Source organism: Plutella xylostella, chromosome 16 (assembly GCF_932276165.1).
Source record: "Plutella xylostella chromosome 16, ilPluXylo3.1, whole genome shotgun sequence".
NCBI lineage: Eukaryota > Metazoa > Arthropoda > Insecta > Lepidoptera > Plutellidae > Plutella > Plutella xylostella.
Window position 1 is genome coordinate 8,425,373 of NC_063996.1, and position 23,449 is coordinate 8,448,821.

Here is a 23,449-nt window from a genome sequence, read left to right on the forward strand (position 1 = left end):
TCGTCCGTTTGAGCCTTATGCTGTTGTCAATATGAGCTATGATTGTACGAGAAGAAATGCCAATAAATTATATCAATGTATGGTGAGACTTGTAATGCAATAATGCTGAACAAAGTTAGTAACATCTATATGTACCTACCAGGCTTAGACAAAGATCTGTTACTTTAAATATTATTGAGAGCCATGAAGCTATTATTCTTAAATTACAGGCTAAATATAACCAAAACTGAAGGGTCCTACGGATGTAAAATCCGTTAGTGTAGATTTGTGATATGAGATTTTTTAAGAGCAGGTACGCAGCTAGGACAGTCAAAAATTAAGCCTTGAGGCTTGAAAGACTGTATATTAAAGAATATTAGCTTGATGGTGCTCGTTAAAAAAACATTTTATGAATCGAGGGGATTGTTATTGATTTGCATATATTTTATGGTTACTATTACTGCGTTCCTTAAGAAAAACTTAAATTTATCTAAACTACTTACACAATATTGTGAACTTCTGGATGTATCTATTTTAAATTTGTGTTTTGGAACGCAACCTAAGTTAATGTCGACCACGGGATACGGGATTGGTTAATTGAAATAAAATGTTAGAACAAGAGTTGGATATTGAGTAAATGTTTGGCAAACTATAGCCTCTGACATTATTGATGTCGGCTGTAGTTGGCCCCAATGTTTGACCCGTGGTTGGCTAAAGCTATACACAGATGGTGTACCTAATCTTCCAGCGAAGTGCAAAACGTATCTGTGACCAATGAATATTGACGCTATGTGAAATAAAGCATATTTAGTTTTATGAAATTCTGTCGTTTTATTTGTATCTATGCCTATCACATACTTGGCAGTGGCACCATCTTGGTACGATAAAGCTCAGAGGAAAGTATACTATACTATTGTTTGTACATAACTACATGTAGATGTAGTGACATTGTAGTGTTTTATATGATAGGGGTGAAATGTGTTGAAAAGATTATTGCAGGGTTAGCACTTTTTTGGGATTTGTTGTTTGGGGTGTGTAATTATAATTTTTATTATTGATAAATAAGGTTCAGTAGGTACCGCAAATAAAACACAAGATCTTGCGAAACTTATTACATTCCTGTATATTTCAATGATTTCGTATTCGCAAGTTGTAAGCAAGTTGTTTCACACATTCAACAGGGGCGCAAATTATAACAATAATAAACCTATTAACGTACACATAACGTACAGATAACATACCTACATACGTTACAAATAAAAACATTATTTTGGTCAGCTGAAAAGCGTCTGTTATTTTATCAATGTATTGTCTAATTGCAACGCAGGCAATAAAGTAATGTACAGTGTACAGTAGACACGAGTCAGAGGGTTCATTGAATTTGTCATTGGTTATGTCATCATCGGACATACGCCTCTCCGAAGAAGCGCCACAACACTCTGTCTTCAGTCTACCTCAAACAGCCACTACCGGCTGCCTATGGAGTTAGTAAGTGGATCGCTGAACATATAATAATAATAGCCATTGTAGTACTATTGCAGTTCTACTGCATACGATGGAACCTTTGACTTGTGTCGCACTATACCCTATCTACACCCATTTTTTATCTATATTTCTCGACATGAATTTACCTCATGCACAGGTATTGTGAATAATAAATACAATACAACAGAAGCACCTACCACGGCTTTGAACAATTTATAACAGGTATAAAATATAAAACAAGCAATAAACTTTTTCATAAGTACAAAATTGACTAGACTTATCAATAGAGCAACAGTAAATACGTATTCTGTAGCGAGGACGAAGCGACTAGATTTATAAAGAGATCGTCATATTATTTAAAACAATCGTTAACAATCTTTATAATAAGTAAAAAATAAAAACAATACTTAAGTATTAAAAGCAACACATCTCTTTAAAACTAGGTAATAAATAAATAATGTAAATTCTTTGGCGTAGCTCTGGTTAAGATTCACTAACTAGTTTTAGTAACCTAATTTATCATTTACTACTATTACCTACCTTGGAAAATGGTTTTATTATAATAGTTTATAATGAATACGCGTGTTATTGTTCATAATCATAACACAAACCACAAAGATTCTACACAATCAATTTCATTTCTGAACTATTTGATATTTTTTGAAGGTATAACTCGACTTGTAGGTAGGTATAACTCGCACAGTAAAAGAAGTTATTATGAAATATATGACTTTATGACGATCGCTGTCTTTCTCTACGATTCACTGTATAATCGTAGGTCTGACTATATACCTACTTATTCCTACACGGCATTTTCATATTCCTTCTTTAACTGTACGCGTTATACCTCTATCTACTACACATTTTTGTTTGTACATATTTTTTTATCATATTTTTTTATTTTGACGACTTTACAAGAGAAGGTGGGTTCTTTGAAGGATATTAAACTACTTATAACAAGATTGTTTAGAGCACAACACAACAGCATAAGACTAAATACCCTGTGATGAGACAAGTATGAATTGATTGAGCAGATACAGTTATAAAAATAAACGACTAGATTTGTGCAATAAAGAATTAGATGGCAATTTTAATACATAAATTAGCAATAGATCATAATTATTGTTTTAGGCCTATTAGGATATTACCAAATTGTATTATTTTTTCAGGGTATTTTTGAATAAGTACCTACTACCTACAATGGTAGAAAATCTATTTTAATTTACCTATCTTTAGTATTCTTTTCAATGGCAGAATTTTATACAAAGTTGAGGTGATGGCCTGACACAACCAGTGGGATGGGAGACTTGCAACTTTCATAACTATCACTAATAGAAACAGAATAAGTACATATTTAACTAGCAGGCTTTTGCAAGGGGCAGTTAGATTTAGAAATAAGAAGACTTATTTTATATCGACAAGTATAGATATTGGCTACTACTGAGGGCGACTTGCACAAAAAACTTACATCCAGATTTGCTCTGTCAATCGATATTAATTTATTACTTAAATCACTTAACTTAAGATTTAACACTAAATCTAGTTTTAAGATTTTTGTGCCCCTGAAGGTCGGAAAAAAAACCTACTTTAGTTCTCTCTTAAGCCGCCACTCCACATAGAGAAAATACACAAACTTTTGTCACAGCTTATCTTGCGGCCCATGCTAGGCCCTACGTGATATGATTGTCCTTGTCCTTATACCTGCTGACGAGCTTCATCACCTCGGCGCGCACGATGCTCAGTTGAGCGTACATCTCTTCTGTAAACGGGTCGAAGTTCTGAAGTTTCTTCTTGCGTCGGAATATGCCCTCTCTGTTTCTCATGGCGCAGTCCATGGCCGACTGGAAATGGGGGATTTGGAGTTATTGTTTATAAGTTGTTAGTGGATAGTTTCGGTATTCTATTTCGGGTTTCGGGGAACGGATAGGTTAGTTATAATAACGGGGCGAAGTTATGCCCCGACAATCACTATAGCGCATGTTTTGAAAACTATCTAAATGTAACTGTTATCTTGCATGCAAAATGGTTTCTTATCTATTGGAGGAGGGTTTTACTCGGGCGATACTATTATGATTTACATGTAAATAAACATAAAATGTACTGGACACAGTAAAATAAGCAGCAATACTAATAGCACTAGTATACTAGGTGACCCTTACTAGTCTAATAATAATATGCTTTTTTGTTTTATTTGTAAATTATTTTGTAAAAAAATTTATTTCGTTTTTTTTTGTCCTCTTTCTTATCTGCCTTGATATTTGGAGTTGTATGAGCAGATTTCCTCTTTCACCGTCGGCATCCTCAGGTACTCGTGTATTTCTGCCTTTCGGGTATACCAAGTAGCACCAGATATGTCCCTGAGTAAAATATTTCGTGGTGCAAAATAAAAATAATACAAAGCCCTTACCTCCGAAACAGTCTCATTCAGGAACGCCAGCTGTGAGCTCGTCGTACAACACCACGTGGACGCGCCTCCATAGTGAAAAATAAAGGGCTATCCACACATATCCAGGATCTCGTCGTGTTAAATTGTATGAACTTGTTCACACAGCTCTGTGTCAAGCGTCAGTGTTTGGTCATGCTTTGGGAACACTGAATCGGACTACTCGGAACACGGATAACCCTGACCCGGAATTGTGTGGATAGCCCTAGAGTATTCTATTCTATTCTAATATACACTACCTCTAGCTATTCTAACAGCGCTCACTTCCGAAACAGTCTCATTGAGGAACGCCAGCACCCCGGCCAGCGTGGTCCTGGTGTCATCAACCAGCTCGTCGTACAGCACAACTTGGATATGGCTATATACATATAGAAGATGGCAGACGAAAACAAAATAGCACTAATACTAGGCCTGAGCCTAACTATAGTCTAATAATATCCACTACCACACCCTTACCTCCGAGTCTCCGACACAGTGTCGTTGAGAAACGCCATCACAGAAAAGCCTGGAACTGGGTGGATATCCCTTAAAGACTATACTACTCTGATATCCACTACCTCTACTAGCTTTCTAACCACCCTCACCTCCGAAACAGTCTCATTCAGGAACGCCAGCACCCCAGCCAGCGTGCTCCTGGTATCATCAACCAGCTCGTCGTACAGCACCACGTGGACAGGACGGGGGTACTGCGTGAGCCAGCGCACGTGGAAGTTGCCCCACTCCGCTGCCTGGTCGAGAACGAATGTGCGCCAGCCTGCGGGGGTGAGGGGGGGTTTTGAAATATATAATGTAATAATTATAAGTTTGTGGTAAGGTTGGCTTGATAGATTATTTATTTATTTAATTTCTATGTTACAAAGAGATCTTTGTAGAAAATAAAATGCCATTAAACCTAATCAAGGTTAGACTTATAGATAAAATGAAGTAATAGTTAGAGAGCCCATGACCAAAACCATGTCACATAGCAATATTGCAAAAAACCTATAAAATCGTTAGATTTTATGATTCTGAACTATTTTAATTTATTGCCAAAGTCTAATACTTTTATTCATCCTATAAATATTTTCTGATGAATATCAATTTTTCCAAACTACTATCCGTTCGGATAAGGGGGGGGGCCTTTTTGTCTTAGGAGAAGAACCGAGGCTAGAAACTCCTGAGCCATCTTGTAAAAAAAAAGACTTAAAACTAGTTGTACTATTTACTTTTTTTTCTGTTTGTTTTTGGTGTGTGTTTGCAGTGCACTGAATAAACATTTTCTTTCTTTCTTTCTTCTTTCTTTCTTAGTTGGTATACAATACTTATAAGCTTAATAATAATAATTGTTCTTGGAACCTTCTTTATTTTATGTAAGTACATTGAGAGTAGGCCACAAAATTTCATGAGAATATCTGATTGATAATTTTATTTAAAAAAAATGATCTTACTTATTTTCCCAGCACCATAAGTAGTTTTGAATGCAGACTTTGGAACAGTGCCTATGTGACCCTGCAATCTCCTGTTGAATTCAGCCTGAAACCAAAACAAAATGATTAAATTTATTACATTTTATCATATTTTTGGGGATGGAGCGGCAAGGTGATGCAGTCATTGGCTAAGATCAATCTAGATGGAGAAATCTTCTTAAAGCCCTTTATCCAAGCCAAGGGACTGAAGTCTGGATGTTCCTATGTATGTATTGCTTTCTTTTATTGGATAAATGTTACCATTGACATAATCGGGCTAACAATGACTAAAATTATACTTTAGCATGATTTTTATCAAACATAACTTCTATCCTGAAATTGTAAATCATGCACTAATCTATTTACTCAGTAAAATACCCAACCAGATAGACAATCCTTTTAGTATATCTGTTTGATTCACTATACTGGTAACCCACTTATCTTCAATTTTCTATACATGTTTTAGTATGACACAAAATCTGAACTGAACAAAACCATGTAGCAACTAATATTGTACTGACCAAAATAGCATCTCTAGGGTTTCTAATGAGCAATATGGCCGACTTGTAGTAGCTGCTGATGTCATTCGGCATGTAGTGTGTCTTCACAACCAGCACTGATCCATTTGTCACATTCTCTGCCGGGAACCCGTTCCGTCTCAGACCAACATCATTGTATACTGAGCCAGTTAAATACCCTGTAAGAAATGAAGAAATATATTATTATTGCGGAGATTAAAAAAAACTCTATCTATGGCAAAGTTTATGGAAGAAGTTTGGCTCACATAAAATATGATGGTGTGCCTTAGGGTTATCCATCCTTATTAAATACTAATATTAACTAAGAATGAAAGCTCATAATTGTAAGAAACTTGAATGACCTGTGCTCTGCTGCAATAGATGCCGAAGCCAAGTGTTTCCACTTCCCGGGAACGACACCAGGGCCACAGGGTCTGAATACGGGGGCGACCGCCACCGCAGGTCCCGGCACATAAACAACCTGTGTCTTAGCGCAGAATACAACCTATTGGACTCCATATACAGTCCAATACGCGACCCGTGCAACGGCGTCAAAATAAAAAGAATAACAGAGAAATACAAAATAATAATAGTGGCCGCAAGTATGAATAGTGACCTCCGGGACATACTGTGGCGCGGTTTAGGGCATGCTTCATGGTGTGCTTTGGTGAATGATTGGTGTGGTTTGTGTTCTATGGTATCTCATGGTTGGAGGCTTGGAGGCTGTTATTTTCTATTTTTCTGCACCCAAAAAATAACACACACAACACCCCATTTCGAAATTTTTGTGTTACACAGATTAAACTATGTTCACTCAGTTCACTGTCAAATATAAAGTTTAGATCATCTGTGGTTGTTTGTCATCAACAACCTCAGAATAAAAACGGTTTTGCTCTTATCACGTCCAGTCTACTCTGGCCACCACCAGGCAATCCACTTGGCGATTCACGCACTTCCCTGCATCAAGCTGCAAGGCATGATCATCTTAAAAATAAAACTCTGTCCTTTTCATATACAAGCAATCTGAATCTGAAAATCCAGAAAATCCGTTTACTGCACGTAACGTAAGTGTTTTACTTACCTACTCTACGTGCATTCAACTCATCTGTCAAAACACTTTATGACAGTATTAGATTAGTGTTTTCATGAAATCTATTTATAATAGAATAGGTATTTGTGAATCGTAATAAACATTTAATTACATACGAGCCTACTTAAAGAATATCTTAAAGTACTAACGTTCTATTTAAGTCATGTCTAACACAAAAGAAGAACCAGCTGTGTTAGCTCTGCAATGCTTTCAAAAGAAGGAGTACAATGGAACTCTGCAGCACTTATCAGAGCTGGACACCCTCACAGGAGGCGCCAACCGACGCGTACAGCACAACAAGATAGTCGCCGAGTTCATGGCTGGCGACATGAAGGATATTGACAAGTACAAGAAAGCCATCACACAGTTTTTAGGAGTCACTTACCCCGACATTGAAGTGAAAGATTTTAGTATTCCTTTTGCCGTCTACAACTATGCTGTGTTGCTGTACCACTCGCGCTACTACTACCAGTGCGCTGTTCTGCTTGAGAAGCTACTCACGTCTGTCAAGACTATTAAAGACAAGAAATTAGTCCAGCAAATCGTCCTGTTGTTGTTGGAAGCTACCTTGTGCCGACGCACTTACGATAAAACACTAGAAGTGGCCAAGACCCACGGGGAGGTTGTGAAAGGGTCAGAGTCCAGTGACCTGCTGGACCGGCAGGTGGCGCGCGCGCAGCTCCTCCTTGGCAGTAAGGAACCTTTGAACCTGAAACCGGACACCATTGAAAATGTCTTCATTCTCGCTCAACAGTTGTACTTGAATGGAGATGCCAAAGAAGCAGTGAACATGCTGGCAAAATACAAGGAAATCAAGTACAATTATGATTTAAAAACACAGGGTGAAGAGATCTGGGCAGCCATAAACAACAATTTGGGCATTGTTTATGTGTCAGCCAACAAGCCATATCTTGCATCTAAATACTTCCAAGTGGCTATTAAAGAGCATTTCAGGGTGATGGAGAATGAGGACAGTGAGAGGCTCATCACTTGTAGAGACCGACCGCTGTATGTGTACAACCTGGGCATAGCCCTGCTGGCAGCCAACAATGCAGAAGGAGCATTTGAATGTCTGGTGGAGGCGGCTCGGCACTACCCCAACAACCCACGCATCTGGCAGAGGCTGGCCGACTGCTGCGTGAAGAAATGCTGCAGCGATGAAGCCCAGCAGTTCACTGTGAAGAAACTGGGCAGCGGCTCTCACACCCGCGTCTTGCTAGCCAGGGAGAACAAAGAGAAATACTCAACAACAGGGGAATCCTTTGCTATACCATCACTGTCACTAGAATTTGCAGCGTTATGCCTCAGAAATGCTGTGACATTGCTGCCAAACCAGGACCCACCTGCAGATGTTGATGCTCCATTGATACAGGCACCTCCTAGTGTACCCATCAGCTGGAAGCAGCGGTGTGAGCTGAAGAACTCAGTACTAGTCCTTCAGAGCTATGTACTACTCAACCTGCAAGATCCCCTGTCAGCTCTCACCAGTGCCAATGAGCTGCTAGCCCAGCCCGACGTGGCCAATGACCACAAGGCCTGGGCTCACATCTACGCAGCAGAGGCTCTCATCAATTTAGATAGAATATCTGATGCAGTTGAGCATTTGAACCCTCCAATGATTCACGAATTAGTCAGTGTCCTACCGCCTCAGATGAGGGATATAATTGGGGTGTCAGTATGGGCCAAAGCTGCTGTCTGCCACATCCTGAGAGGAGACCTGGTGACCGCCAGGAAGATCCTGCTGCAGATCAACTCCCCGAGGGTGCTTCCACTGCAGATGTACTTGGAAATCTGTACTGGTAACATTGAGAACTGTCACGCGATACTCAGGAAACTTAGGCATTCTAATGTATCCTAGAAATTATTTATGTTATGAATTTTGGTGGCAATAAATAAAAGATGCTTTAAGTATATTTTTTATGTATTTTTATTTACAACTACTAAATTAAATCTGGATGCTGCTGTGTCTTAATCTTCTTTGTAGATCTTTCAGCTGGACGGACACACAGATGTTTACCAAACAGGGTTATTCTCAAATGTTTTAAATGCATTTCAAAAACGCTTTCCTTCTTAGGTATTGTGGTCACAACATTATCTTTGGACACGATTTTAAATGTGTTCCTAGTGTCCATTATGCAGATACCAAGTTTGCCAACATAACTGGGACATTTTGACCGTACTACACGCAATATGCTGCCATGGAAGTCTGCTTTGTAAAATGACTGTGTGAAGCTATCCCAGTTCTTGCCAGTTGGAGAAGGAACAGATTTATCTAGTTCCAGTACTTGGGACATGTATTCTACCCACATAGAGTGCATTGGGAGGACATCACTGTACTTCACACTGTTTCTCGGTATAGTGTAGAAACCCAGAGTTTTCCTTTCTTCTCGTGTCAAGCATCGCGCTTTCTTCCTACTGGGCTTCTTCCGTTGACTCTTGCTCTTCTTCTTGGCGAATACAAACTCTTTCTTTAGTTCTGCTTCAATGTTCGGCACATCCGATCTGGGAACGTTCGATTTCAAGAAGTTTATAACAGCCTGAGCTGATTCACTTTGTCCGAATTCTTTTGAGGCCATATTACTATAGATTAGCAATAAGATTCTTCTTCTTTATGTTATGAATATCCAAAAATTATAAATCTTGATTTTGTTTACGACGAGATGGGAATGGGACTCAGGGGGGCAGGGGAGTGAGATGAAGGGGGGAGGGGGCAGCATGGCAATCAGCTGTTTTTGACATTGACTGTCATTCACCAACAAAAATTTGGTTCTGTGATCGTTTTTCACATCGATTCTTTGTAGAAATTATTGGAAACGAAGTCCTTGTTCTAAGTGTAAGACTAAATCAAAACACCGGCAGCCATCGGAAATTTCTTATCTTATCATTTACATAAATTTGCACAACATTACGTAGTTCTATTCGCTTTGTGTGCCGTCTCAACCTGCGTTTGAATAAGTTCATAAGTTCAAGTTTTTCAAAGTGACTTTCAAAACTCACATAACAAAATAACCTTAAAAAATGGCTACAAAGATTAAACTGAATAATGGGAGAGAAATGCCCATGGTTGGCCTGGGTACCTATTCGGTAAGTTAGCATCCTGTTCAAACATCCATACTTATTATTATACATTATTTATTTATTTATTTATAAAACAAGGTTAGCCTATATGGCCCTATACGCCTGGTTTGTTCATCTAACATTACACCTAAATTTTGATGAATCTTTTTTATTTCCCAGCGCCAAGCAGCGCCCGGGCAGTGTCGCCAGGCGGTGGAGTGGGCCATCGAGGCCGGCTACCGCCACATCGACACCGCCTCCAGTTACAACAACGAGGTGGAGGTCGGGGAGGGCATCAACAATAAGATCAATGACGGAACCGTTGAGAGGAGGGACTTGTTTGTTACAACTAAGGTATGAAAGTATGATTATGGAACTGAGCCTTTCAAAATTCTTTTGGGTACTAAGTTTAAAGTAGTAAAAAAAAATAGGTATTCTATCAATCTAGTATTAGTGTCTTGGATCTTCTTGGAATGTCGGTGACGAAACACTAAAGCTGGTCTAGGATTTGTCACTGTGTTGAAAAGATTAGCTTGTTAGATTAGGATCAGATAAGTACTATAGGTACTGACTCTGGAAGGTGTGCTTGCAATTTTTGTCTCATAAGCTTATACATTCACATTGCCTTTTTTGTTAAATTACATGAATCACAGTACCTATAGCTGGCCTACTTCGTGCACGGCCCTCCTTGCCGTAATAACGACGTGCAGTGCACGCGTTACCCTTCCCCGTTACGCCGGACATATTGAGTACCTCATCCCCATCACATCTTTCACCCTGTAAGGAGGATCAACAAAGTTGCCAAACTATAGTTAAGATTTTAATAATATTTTAAATTCTCTTGGCAGCTATGGAACGATGCGCACGCGCCGGCGGCAGTGGTGCCCGCGCTGCAGGAGTCGCTGCGGCGGCTGCAGCTCGACTACGTGGATCTGTTCCTCGTGCACTGGCCTTTCTCCGTCAAGGGAGCTTCTTCAATATTGGTCAGTACCTTCAGCAAAGCATGCAGCTAATCGTAACACCCCCTTTGAGACAGAAAATTACTTGATATATTTGTAGTGACCTGAAGATACCGAGCCCATTGGCCATAACTAGACAGGCACTGTACCTTCAGTCAGACAGCAGTCTGGCAGTCGTAACAGTGATAAATATGTTGCCAAGTGTTTCACTATGTCTCACAGCAGGAGAGGATGATGTCTCTTCATATTTGAGTCATGCTTCGTCCACGGATACTTCAACTGAGGGCCTTAAGATCCACCTCCCAATAATAAACAATCTCGCTCTCTCCCATTGAACACATTCAAGTGGTAAGAAGACGCTTTTACGACACGACGTCCTATCCAGTTTATATGAGGGAGCCCTAAGTCACGCGCGGCTATTTTTCTTTGTGTTTGTGACAAACACTACCTATCTGTAGGTATGTTACCTCACAAACAGATTTACATAAAATAAAATACAATAATTTACACGTGGATTATACCACTCAATATGATACATCTATCTATACATATACATGCATTTGCTATTAATTTAACCTTGATGTACCTCAGAGTGCTTAGCAACCACCTATAATATTAATAGGCGATAAGATAACTGACATAAATCACTTATGTTTTGATTGGATACATACAAATAGTCTGGCTTCCATCACAATTCACACTACCGACTATTTCCGATTACTCAAGTATGTACTCATATAGGTACCTACCCCTCTGCTCTCTAGAGGTGCCCTGAGCTACCCACCACGGCGGTAAACGTGACGTAAACGGATCGTCACCGTATCGCCTTTCACCCGAGCTTGTCCAGAGGCGAGGCGATTACGTTACGATTCCCATTACTGTGCGTTGCAGTAAGGAGTTTCTTAAAAATAATACTGAACGACTCTTGATACGGTTGCGATCCCTTTCCGAGTTGATATGTGTGCTGTGACCTTAAAACCACCCATAATAGAATACCCTTCATTTTGCACCATTAAAGAAAACATTACAATATGTCAACTTGTAAATAAAATACTACAAAAACGCAATCTTATTGCTTAAAACAATATCTACCAGACAACCTTTGGATAGAAGAGACAATTTAATTTATTTTATAATTAATTCCTCAGAACAAGAACGACGACGCGGGCATAGACTACACCGAAACTTGGACGGGCATGCAGCAGGCGCGCGCTCTCGGCCTCGCCCGGTCCATCGGAGTCTCCAACTTCAACGAACACCAGGTGCAGAGGCTGGCGCAGACAGACTGCAGGCCTGTCGTCAACCAGGTTGAGGTTAGTGTGTTAAATTACCAATGGCGAACGAGCGAGCGTAGATAGTGCGCAATAACCAATAGTGTGCGATTGGAATAGCACAGGCCAATGGAGTTGCTCGGTTTTGGAAATCATCATCAGCCAAAGGGGTCTCGAAAAGTGTCCCTTGCTCACTGCCCCGATGAAATTGAAAATGTAGTCGCTTCAATTCAGCTTTATCAACAAACAACCCATACCTAGAATGTCGATCAAAAAACTAAAGATGTAAAGCTATTCAACTTGGGCATACAGCATTGCATAGTTCGCAATAATACGGCCTTGGAGTATTATGTATTTACCTATACCATAACATAATATAAGGACCATAAAGTCCTTTTGAGCCTAATCTATAAATTTAACAACCCACAGATTAACCCAACGAACACGCAACACAGACTAGTGAACGCCTGTCTCCAAAGCTCTGTTGTCCCGGTGGCCTACACCCCGCTAGGCCTGCTCTCCGACGCGAGGCCAGAGTTCGAGGGCAAGTCCAACATCAAGACTGATGAGAAACTGAGGGCGGTCGCGGAGAAGTATGGCAAGACTGTCGAGCAGGTGGCCTTGAGATACCTGGTGAGTTAGTCCGGGGGTTAAAAGGTAGATGGCGGTGTTTGTAGTTTTATGTTTTAGGTGAAAAGTTGGGAGGTTTTGCCGGTATGTGGGTAACAACGGGTTTTATAGCACAGGATAGATTGGGGTAATTGATTAAAATTGTACTTAGTATTTCAAAGTATAATTTGAACATTGAAATGCGTTTTGAACCTCAGTCACAAGTGGCGACATCTATTGTGAGCTTATGAAGTCTTTCACCACTATTTATTCTTAAGACTAACAAAAATACCTATTATCTACCTACTGAAAGTTTACCAGTATTGCACAAACAAACAATAGTCGTGAAAGAAATTTAAGCTCACAGTTTTACATCCCATTCGCCTCAATATTTTTGTATGTTCTCCTCTACAGCAACTTTTTCAACCCCTCCACAGATCCAGCGAGGCATCCCGGTGATACCGAAGTCCTACACCAAAGCTCGCATCGTTCAGAACCTGCAAATATTCGACTTCGCTCTCACTGAGTCAGAGATGGCGCTAGTGGACGGGTTCAACATTGACCATCGATGCGTGCCCGCGGCCGGCTTCAAACATCTCACTAACTACCCGTTTGTTTAACTTCCCACTAGAGGGCAGTAAATTGTGCTTTTCCACCAGATGTGCTGATGCTACGTTGCGATGGACGCGTTTGATATCCACCAAACATATTGAATGGTCCTCATAGCATAGCTTGGTGGGAAAGGATTTCTTTCAAATCATCGCGGCATAGCATATCTCGGATGGAGCAGCACTCTAAGACTGAAGCACAGACTATTAAGTTCGAGTGATTAGTACAGTCTGATCGATAGTCTACATAACACTTACCTCGCACTTAGTGTGTGCATCAGCCAACATTTTTGAGGCCACTTTTGACTTTAGTGATATTAGCTTATTGATATTTCAAAAATATATAGAATATAGGAAGAAGTGAAAAACATTTCGTATGACAATATTTTTAGATGTAAAAAGTTCGTTTTTTTGTTTTACTGAAATGCATTTTTTATTTACAATGGGATCAATACTTTTGAATTGTTATTAGTTGTAAGGAAGCATATATTGAGTAAAATGTTTTATATCATAATATACGAATTATTATTTGTGGTATGAACCGCTAACCTAAACTAAACTAACAATAGGTGCTGCAATAATATGTCTGGTAAATCGATTCATCACGGTGATAAACCCTATTCTAGTTAATAATATTTGTCACCGACACGATTAGAATAAATGAATAAAACAGATCACATTAAATTATCGGTCAATTTTATTACTTTAAAATACTATAAATAAATTAAAAGTCAACATTTCGCATAAATAAACCAAAACATAATAAAAATATATTTGCACATAAACGCTAATAAAATGTAAGTGAACTCAAAAAGCACATTTACACAAACCACACCCGTTTAAAAAATGTTCTGGTTACAAAGTTATAAAGATAACTTTGGAATGTCTGTAAAATATGGTACGACTCAAAGTACTCTATTGGCTAGTTAAAAACAATTTTATGTAGATATGTCTTATACTTGGATTAGAAGCAATTGATCCTTTGAGCCGCTGGTTCTATACAGATGTAGTCAGAGCCTGTTTCATACTCACAACTGAGGTAACACTATGGCGAAAGAAATTGCATAATCTCTTTAAGAAATATAAAATTATCCCAAGTTAAAAGTATTTACAATAATCATTTTATATGCTCTCATAAGGCAGACCTTATTTATGATTTATCATTCATTTGTCTTTAAATCCATCACTAGTTCAATTTTGAGCCCTTAAACACCATCAAGCTTGGTTATTATTCAATACAATTTTATTTTGAGATAACTAAATGTATAATATGATATGGAAAAGAAATGTAGAGAAAAATCCAACTGGATATACTTAATAAGAAATAACAAAAATAAATACATCTTAAAATGCCATTACAATCGAAATACATTAAAATGCAATCTCACCCATACTATATTAAAGTAGTACAATTCAGTTTTATTCATATGTATAAAAAGCGCGTGGAAGAAGTTAAAAAATATGTACTATAGAAATTGGCATGCTTAATTCATTAAAATAAAGTATATTTCAACAACCAAAGAAGGAAGAATAGAGAAGAGTATAAAAAATATAAAAATGTATATAAAATTCATTTGCATGTCACAGGTTGAATAAAATAAATAAATTAGTGAAGTAAAAATACACAGGCTTTGCCAAATAATCAAACAGGTTTTTGGTTACTTTACAAAATGCAGTAGCAATATTCATATAAATAGAGTATATTTAAAGTATGTAGCATTCTATAAAAATATATATAAATTCGTTGAAGAAAAAATAACACTTATAATTCGTTTTCACCTATCAAATCGATACTCGAGTGAATCGATCCTTCTACCCTACAGTACATACAACAACTAAATAATAACCACATTTCATTTTGTACCTACAAAGACTAAAACATACATTTGGTACATAAATACATTGGACAATCTGGCAACCAGTCTTACAGATTCCGCATTTGTTAACCCTCAACACTTTGTTTAGGAAAAACTGACTCTTGAAGAAAATATAACAGTTTTCACTAAACAAATTACGGTAGTGAAAAGTTATAGAGAATGTACATTTAAGGCCACTTCAAACATATATAATGGTTAGTTTTTAGGCAGACAAGCAACCATCTAATAAACTGCCAAAATTTTATCTTTTTTACACTTTATTTACCTTTAAATGCTGCTTCTGTACAGAAGCTTGTGACCAAAACCGTCTAAACTTTGTGACCCACTAATCAACACCTACACTACAACAACAGTGCAAAACCATCTCTATAACCTTCCCATAGCACCAGCTACATAACCTCAAAACACCTTACTTCCACACGTAGTTAAACACATCCATGATGCTGTCATAGATCGTGAAGGTTATCGCCACATCGAAGACTACTCTGCTGAGACGTGGCACGGTTCCCTTGTAGAAGGCTAGTGGGCCTTCTGCCTTCCACGTCTTGATGAAGCAGTCCCAAGTAGAACGGTACTTGGCGGCTTCAAGACCCTGCATTCTTGTCTTGACTACGTCGATTGGTGTGTTACCGAAGACTGATGCCGCTCCTGGGTAGTGAAAGGGTAATTGTAGGCTTTTGTGTATTTAAATGAAGAAAAACAAAAATAATAAATGAATGTGATGATTATTGAATCCGGCTCGGAGGACAATGAAAAGGTTTTTTTGATCCTTCGAACCGGATCGTTGGAAGAAAGTGCAGGTACTATACACCCACAACATAAACATAAACATATCTTTATTGTAATAAGTAAAAACATACAAAGTGGGGTAGCCCTGGTTCCTAAACTAGGGTGACCTGTGTGTCAGGAACCAGTTCCTTCCAAACAGTGAACAATTCTAGTTAAGTATTACAATTATTGACATACAAAATTAATGTGTTTTGGCAGAGTTTAAGTGGGTTAGTAATTTTATAAGTAAAATATGTAAGTATGTATATTAATTAAAGTTAATGTAGATAATGCGTACTGAGTAAAGTTACAAATGATTCAATACGAGCACAACGGCTAGCACGGGGCGCAATTAAGATGTAACAAAAGTTTTGCATCGCGCTCACTCACATCACGCAGCCTCAAGAGCGAGCGCGACGGGGAACTTTTGTCACGTCTTAATTGCGACCCGTGCTAGCCATTCAGAGAATAAAATACAACGTAACCCACCAGCAATGCCTCCAAAAAGCGCCACAATGTACTTGGGCACGTGCTTGTTCCTATCGCCGCCCTTGTACCAGTCGCGCAAGGACTCCATCACGAAGAAGCGGATGGCCTGGTTGGAGCCCTGCTTCATCACCGTGGCCGTGACGCCCTTGTACACGCCGCCGATACCTGGGAGGGGATTAAGGGTTTTAGCATACATAAAGAATATAACAACGTTTTTAATAGCTTAATACAGATATTAAAGTTGTAATTCCTCTATTTTTGGGAGGCATAACCAACATTTATAAAAATAAGAAAGTAAAAAAGTAATCAATGATTTTTTAAACTAATTAGGTACCTATTTTAAAGAGGAAATATTTTACTGTTAGTTTGCTTGTTTTTAATAAAGTACCCATAGAGAGTTACACTTCGAAAGTACCTATAGAGAGTTATACTTTATGAGTAAAAAAATATATTTCACCATTATAAAGCTAGCATTACCCCTGAGTGCTACAGGCTTCCTTTAATCCCAAAACCAAGCAAAACCCTTTATAGCTTACAGCTACCTTCGAGCAATCTAGTGTTTTACCATAACTTTCAGCACTAACCTTCCTCCTTAACAATAAGCCTGACTCCGTGCAAGAACCCTTTGAACCTGGGCTTCTCCATCCTCAGGTCGTTGATGAACTTGACCTTGACAGTCTCCATGGGGGTCACGGCAAAGATGGCCTCGGCCACGCCAGCCGAAAGACCGCAGGCTAGCTTGCCAGTTGTGGATAGTGTGCCGTCTTCTTTTACCATGTAGAGCTTGGCTTGTTCGAATACGCCGAATCTGGAATGGAGGATAATGTTATGGAGGTAAGTTTTGGTGGTATTGGTAGTCACAGGGCTTAGGGACTCATATTTATATGGTATTTAAAGCTATTTATATGTATTTTTGGACTATGAAACGGTCTATCCAGTGTCCACAGTCGATTAACCCGTGAACTGTTCATTGGTTAATGGTACATTCCCACATTTTCAGGCATAACCAAGACCCGCGAACTCATGTGCGTGTTGAAAATGTTCAGTTGCCTTGCCTGAAATAGAACCCGGAACCTTCGATTGAGTTTGCGCTTCAGCTAGTCTACGTCGTTTCATGCAATCAAACTAGTTTTAGTTGAAAAAATTCTTTCTAACAGTGGGTCAAGCTCATAGCTGTGTAAGTGAATTATCCAACTAATGGAGACACGTATTATTAGGCAGTTGGTGTGGTAGGTCGTTAGGCTTCCCATTTAGATAATGACGTCGGGACGGGCTGGACAGGGTACTTTGTAGAGACAAACGAGCCAACAGAAGCCTTGAATTTGCTGATAACGTCATAATGTAGAGAGCCATAGGAAATTGTAGAATGATATTAGTAGGTACATATGGGTACAGAATGTACTGATTAAGTTCCGAAGTGTTTCATCCCATGTAGGTACTACAGGTAGGCGGTCTAAAATCTACATAATTACAGATTACGTATATTCGGTATAAATAAGTTTGGATGGCATTTAATTTATTTTCTTACCTAATTATGGTAATATTACCTACTCATTAATATTTTACAACAATGAAATTTTTCCACACCTAATTAATTTTTAGTTAGTTTTTATTTAATCTACAGATAACCTTTATGAGTGTTCATAAGATAATAATAACAACAGTCATGATTATACATCTGGCTAGGCTAGTTACATTAAATGTAACAGTAAAAAATATTACCAGATCACGTGAAAATCTAGAAAAACTAGAGTTATTGATAATTAAGAGTAATCCAGAATCTATTATTGACACTTCCAAGATCAGTCTGTCTACATATTCCGATGACTGCTGATAACATAATCAACAAATAAATAATAAAAAAAACGCCATCCAAGAATGCATCGTGATAATCACACATGTGTTCGTATCTCCGACACGCTAGTACCTACACACAATTGACCTAAACGACTTTGAATCCACACGACCGAGCGTGAATCTATCAAGTGTAGGTATCGGTTACATTCTGCTGACATAATGAACTTTATTTATCAACTGCTCATCGCAATACAGTCATTGAGAGTTGAGGCATGTTTGCCCCATTTGTATCACCTCTTGGAACTACATGGTATGAAAGTATTTGAGGTAATTCAAAGTAGCGCAAAGACTAAATTTACTGGTTATTTTTATAAATTCAAAACTAGATTGGAAATAGCGGGGTTGAAAATACAATCTCTTCAATATTTTACAAGCGTTGGGAATGTAGGTCAAGCCAAGTTACAGGTCATATAAATTTAGAATAGGATAGGAAATAGAGGGCATCAATAAAACTGAATGCGGCTTAAGTATTCACATTTAATTTTATAGATATGCCGAGGTTTCTAGTAACGTGCAGTCCCATAATTTACTATCGGACCCTAAAATAGCAAACCAAAGTACTCTTTTCGGTTTAAAAGAGTAAAAACTGATCCTGTTTAAAATGCAAAGGTACACGTAATGGAGTCAAACATCTCTTTTTATGTTTTGTTCGTCAGAAAAAGATTTAGTGTGACCATCATTGTCCTGGGACACGACACGATGATTTTCTTCTAAGCTGCCCCAGGATTTGAGTTAGGTGCTGGAGAATATTGATGTCAAAATAGTTAATAGAGGCAAAGAGAGGAAGACCAAGAAAAAGTTACGGATACCAAGTGAACAGCAAGGTCGTGTCGTGCCAAGAGACGAAAGAATTGGCTTGTTACAAGAGCGACTTGACACTGTAGACTGTGGGGTACATACATAAAGTATAAGTATCTCAACAACGCCTCACCTGACAGCGGACTTGGGTATGGACCCATACAGCAGCACGCTGAGGCCGCGGTACAGGCCGAGCACGCCGTGGCTCTTCACCGTCTTCTTCACGCAGTCGCCGATGCCGGAGTACTTCTTGGTGCCTCCTGGAATGGGGGTTTAGGGGTTAGTGGTGTGGGGTTAAGACGTTAAGAGTTAAAGGCCATTGCGGTTTGAGGAGCCTGAGAGTGAAGTATTGCTGGTTCCTCTTGGAAATTACATAATTAAAGTAAGTTCCTACCTAAAATATCTACGGAAACGTTCTTAAGACCTTATTAAATGTATCTACTTTTGTATAAAAGCATTTAAAACTCGTTTTTTACTATCATCAACATACTCAGTTTTAATAGTTTTGTATTATGAAAAACCGAATCATTCATATCGATCTACATAGGTACATACATCTAACTAGTCTACTATTCTGAAAAAGGTGTCATTAACCATAGCAAAATAATGTTTTTCATAACTAGTTCAGTAACATAGAGCTTTATCTACAGCATGTCTAGTTACTAGGGATACGTGTTAACTGAATTCGTCAATAAAATCAAATGTGTTAAGTATGTAAATCAAAATTAGCATATGCGTACTTATGAACCTTCCTCTGGCCATGACATTGTATAAACCATAAATTTTGAACACTTTTTACTTTGGTAAAGTGAAATCTTATCAGTGATAATAATATCCTGATTGCCTACCTACTGTACCTACCAAGTAGAGTACCCGAGACAGTGTTCTCGGCCGAGCAGCTAGCCGTTCATTGGTCGAGGATCGGCCAAGGACAGTGTCTCGCCACTCTACTCGGTAGGTGTAGCCAGGGTATTACAGGTGAAAGCTGAAAGATGGATGAGCTGAATGCATGTCTCATGAGCAGTAAAACTAATTTCACATGAGATAGAAATGTGTTGTAAGTAGTTATATTCCCACAATAGCTATGTTGTATACATGTATTATGTTATGTTACTATTTTGCCTCATATGGTTTCTTGTGGCAATTGAACAATATGTTAGCAACATGAGTACAGGAAACCTTATACCTATTAGGCCCACTTGCGTGGATCACAGGGTTAAAAATATAAACTCAGAGGTAACTAACTCAGGGTTAACTTTGTAAAATTTTAACCCGGACTTTTGATTGCGCTAATGGAAAATAACCCTGAGTTAGCTAACCTGACGTTTCTTTTTGCACTCTGTGAATCTATGTCCCGTTCCAGGCTGAAAGGGACCAAGTTTCTATTGCCGTAAAAAAACATTGTCTTCTATCTCGTTTTCACCTCACGTCTTTGGATAAAACTATCCCTCTCTATTTTCGCAATCTGTCAGTAATTTGTATTTTGTTTACAAAGTGTCATATTTGTGATTTCCTCGTAGATATACATTACGAAAATTATAAAAAATTTAAAAGAAACGGCGGTAGCTCAGTCGGGTAAGCGCTCGCTTCTCACACAAAAGATGCGCGTGTTTGGATCCTAGCGCAGACATACCAATGAGTTCTTTGGAATTTAAGTACAATGTGTGGCAACTTACTACCACACATTCTATTTACCACAAAAAGTTCAAGAACCTTATCATAAGCAGCTCTCTTCAATCTAACCGTACCAGCAAGCAATACTCAACCAATAACAACAGCAAGTATTGATTTTATTGAACACATCGCGGTTGCAAGTTGTGCTTTAGATAACAGCAAAGATAGCCCTGTAAAGAGCTGTTTCTGGAAACAAAGAGGGAGTTCCGAAAATAACTGTTCAGCAAGCTCAAGCAAGCAGCAGCAGCGACCACCACCGTCACCGCGGCAGCTCGGAGAGGAGAGCCTCCGACAGCGCAGAAAAGGAACGAGTCCCCGTGCATTCCCAACGCCACGAGTATTTAAGTTAGCACCTCGCGTATAAGTAGGCTTATTTTCGGTAAATAAATTATTATTATTCTGTCCACTCTGAGTATTATTTTCTACCTACTCTACACAATATCTCCAAAAATGTATACCATAGCTCTTACGGTGAAAAAAACATCGTGATCTAAATGTGTACCCTAAAGTGCATTGCACTCTTTCAAAAGCGGCGATACGGCTCGCGACCTATCACGTATAAAAATGTACAGCGAAAAGTGGGTGAGTCACCTCTGAGTAACTACATTACAGTCATAGTCGTGAGCATATATGTATGTAACCACACCATCGTGCTCTTAATTTCACAAGTGGGACCATTTGCTACTTTGCTAGACAGGGGAAAAATATATGAATGATGAGTTAATCATCATAATCAAACATTTCAAACGAATACAAGAATATTGATAAAAACCTTTTCTTTTGACGTAAGCCGGGTTAGCGTCTTAACCCTCCAATATTGGGGGGTTAAATATTTAAGAGTTTATCCCAAGGTTAGCGCTCATATTTCAGCGATGCAAGACAAATTAATAATCTAACCCTTCTTATGTCAAATATCTCCGAGTTAACTCGCTAACCCAGGTCTGCGCAAGTGGGGCTTAGCTATTTAGCTATGTCAGACAGTTAGATTGTTTCAAAACCAAACACTCAAAAAGAAATGTGTTTAATTTGTATAAGCATAAGGGTCACTTTCAATATTGTGTGATGTTAAGGAAATAACAAGTTTGTTTTATGGAAATCTATTTTATTTACCACAAATTGCTAAGAACAGAAATAGGCATATAATACTTTGCAATTTATGTAAAATGACAATAATATTCACCATTTCAGTGCTGAATAGTTAATTTTGATGCATTGAAATTAAATGTTAAAATTCTCATTTAGGTAGATAATTAAGATCTAATTTCTAATGACCTAAAAATGACAAAATTACTGATTTCTAATTAAATATTTACTTACTTACAGATCAGGCTAGATTTTACATTTAATTACTTATCAGCAATCAGAACATGCAATCATGGTCCTATAGAATTTTAGAAAAAAAGTCATTCCCATCAAACCAAAATTTGTTTATAAATAGATAAGGTATTAAATTTGATCTCAGATATTTGATGTGCACATTCTTTGTGTTTTGTGCTATAGCCAACCCCACAGATTGTGAGGAGGAGATTGTAACAATATCATTACACCTCAAGGATGTAGTTTCTAAAGTAGTCAAAATTACCGTCCAAACATAGTCAAAACCTGTCTTATCAGATTTGTCTTTCATTGGTTATGTACTTAACAGATATATAGATGTAAACATTCAGATACACAAATAGATTAGAGTTGCCGGGGAGTATTGGATTCTCTTATCACAAATCTAGTTACATCATCAAACTCCAACTTGTTTACTTTCAAATGAAACTGCTCGTGAAGGACATTTAAATGTAGGTTCAAAGTTCAAAAACATAAAAAAATATTCCAATCAGGTAAATTTTCCGTACTAGAATCCTATAGGTAAAAGTAAAAGTGTTTCAAAATAAAAATGGGTGTGGATAAAAATTGGCTCAAATTACGAAATGCTGGGAAGGCCGGTGACGCAAAACAGCAATATTTTTAGATATTAGAACAAAAATAGTTCCCTCCACAATCATGTGTGGAAGTGTTTACTAATAGAAAGTTATAGGAGGTTGTTCGCGCACGCAATATACTATAATACTGTTAGGTAATAGAAGGGTCAATGCAATACTGACCTTTTTCGTCTAACTGGAGTTGTGTTTTCACGTATTCAGTGGGGAATGTAATACAGATTTCAATGCCGCCAGTAATGCCGCCGGCCACAACCCCCTTTAGGCCCACTGCGCCGGGCCCCGCCGCAGCCGCTGCACCGGTCTCCGACATCCAGGGCCTGGAGAACGGATTCTTAAAGTTTCCCGTCCGTTGAGACATCGTTTCTTATTAAATTAGCACTTTTACGTGCGATACAGCGACTGCGACAACTATCCCCTTTTGACACCAAAATCCAACTGAGATTTTTTTGAATGAACTCAACTCAATGTCAATGAATGAACGAATCGAAGTTTACCTCATCACTAAATTGAGTGAATGAAAATTTATAAGGACACCCCACACTAAATGAATATCTCGTTCGTTATTAATAACGAGGTTCCTTTTAGGTTTCG

The 23,449-nt window shown here is 38.4% G+C and overlaps 5 protein-coding genes across 5 annotated transcripts; 2 read left to right on the top strand and 3 right to left on the bottom strand.

The window, feature by feature from the left end:
• Positions 1–3,026: 3,026 nt before the first annotated feature.
• On the bottom strand, positions 3,027–6,585 carry LOC105397233 (WSCD family member AAEL009094). The gene is made up of 7 exons (XM_048626587.1): positions 6,233–6,585; positions 5,874–6,049; positions 5,335–5,419; positions 4,492–4,661; positions 4,147–4,237; positions 3,872–3,936; positions 3,027–3,305 (listed from the first exon to the last, which is right to left on the bottom strand). Exons 1-7 carry the CDS (start codon positions 6,495–6,497, stop codon positions 3,135–3,137), a joined length of 1,023 nt encoding a protein of 340 aa, XP_048482544.1. The 5' UTR covers positions 6,498–6,585; the 3' UTR covers positions 3,027–3,134.
• A 467-nt stretch (positions 6,586–7,052) lies between these two features.
• Positions 7,053–8,867, top strand: LOC105397237 (CCR4-NOT transcription complex subunit 10). Its single transcript, XM_011569251.3, has one exon. It carries the CDS (start codon positions 7,124–7,126, stop codon positions 8,816–8,818), a length of 1,695 nt encoding a protein of 564 aa, XP_011567553.3. The 5' UTR covers positions 7,053–7,123; the 3' UTR covers positions 8,819–8,867.
• A 4-nt stretch (positions 8,868–8,871) lies between these two features.
• LOC105397234 (ribonuclease P protein subunit p29) lies at positions 8,872–9,620 on the bottom strand. The gene has a single exon (XM_011569247.3). The coding sequence runs from the start codon at positions 9,534–9,536 to the stop codon at positions 8,901–8,903; it is 636 nt and encodes a 211-aa protein (XP_011567549.3). The 5' UTR covers positions 9,537–9,620; the 3' UTR covers positions 8,872–8,900.
• Positions 9,621–9,795: 175 nt separating this feature from the next.
• LOC105380599 (aldo-keto reductase AKR2E4) lies at positions 9,796–14,552 on the top strand. The gene is made up of 6 exons (XM_038118332.2): positions 9,796–10,044; positions 10,198–10,371; positions 10,866–11,000; positions 12,125–12,289; positions 12,677–12,880; positions 13,294–14,552. The coding sequence occupies exons 1-6, from the start codon at positions 9,979–9,981 to the stop codon at positions 13,474–13,476; spliced, it is 927 nt and encodes a 308-aa protein (XP_037974260.2). The 5' UTR covers positions 9,796–9,978; the 3' UTR covers positions 13,477–14,552.
• Positions 14,144–23,302, bottom strand: LOC105380551 (putative tricarboxylate transport protein, mitochondrial). The gene is made up of 5 exons (XM_038118331.2): positions 23,021–23,302; positions 19,387–19,513; positions 17,183–17,406; positions 16,599–16,763; positions 14,144–15,989 (listed from the first exon to the last, which is right to left on the bottom strand). The coding sequence occupies exons 1-5, from the start codon at positions 23,214–23,216 to the stop codon at positions 15,751–15,753; spliced, it is 951 nt and encodes a 316-aa protein (XP_037974259.1). The 5' UTR covers positions 23,217–23,302; the 3' UTR covers positions 14,144–15,750.
• Between the last annotated feature and the right edge of the window lie 147 nt (positions 23,303–23,449).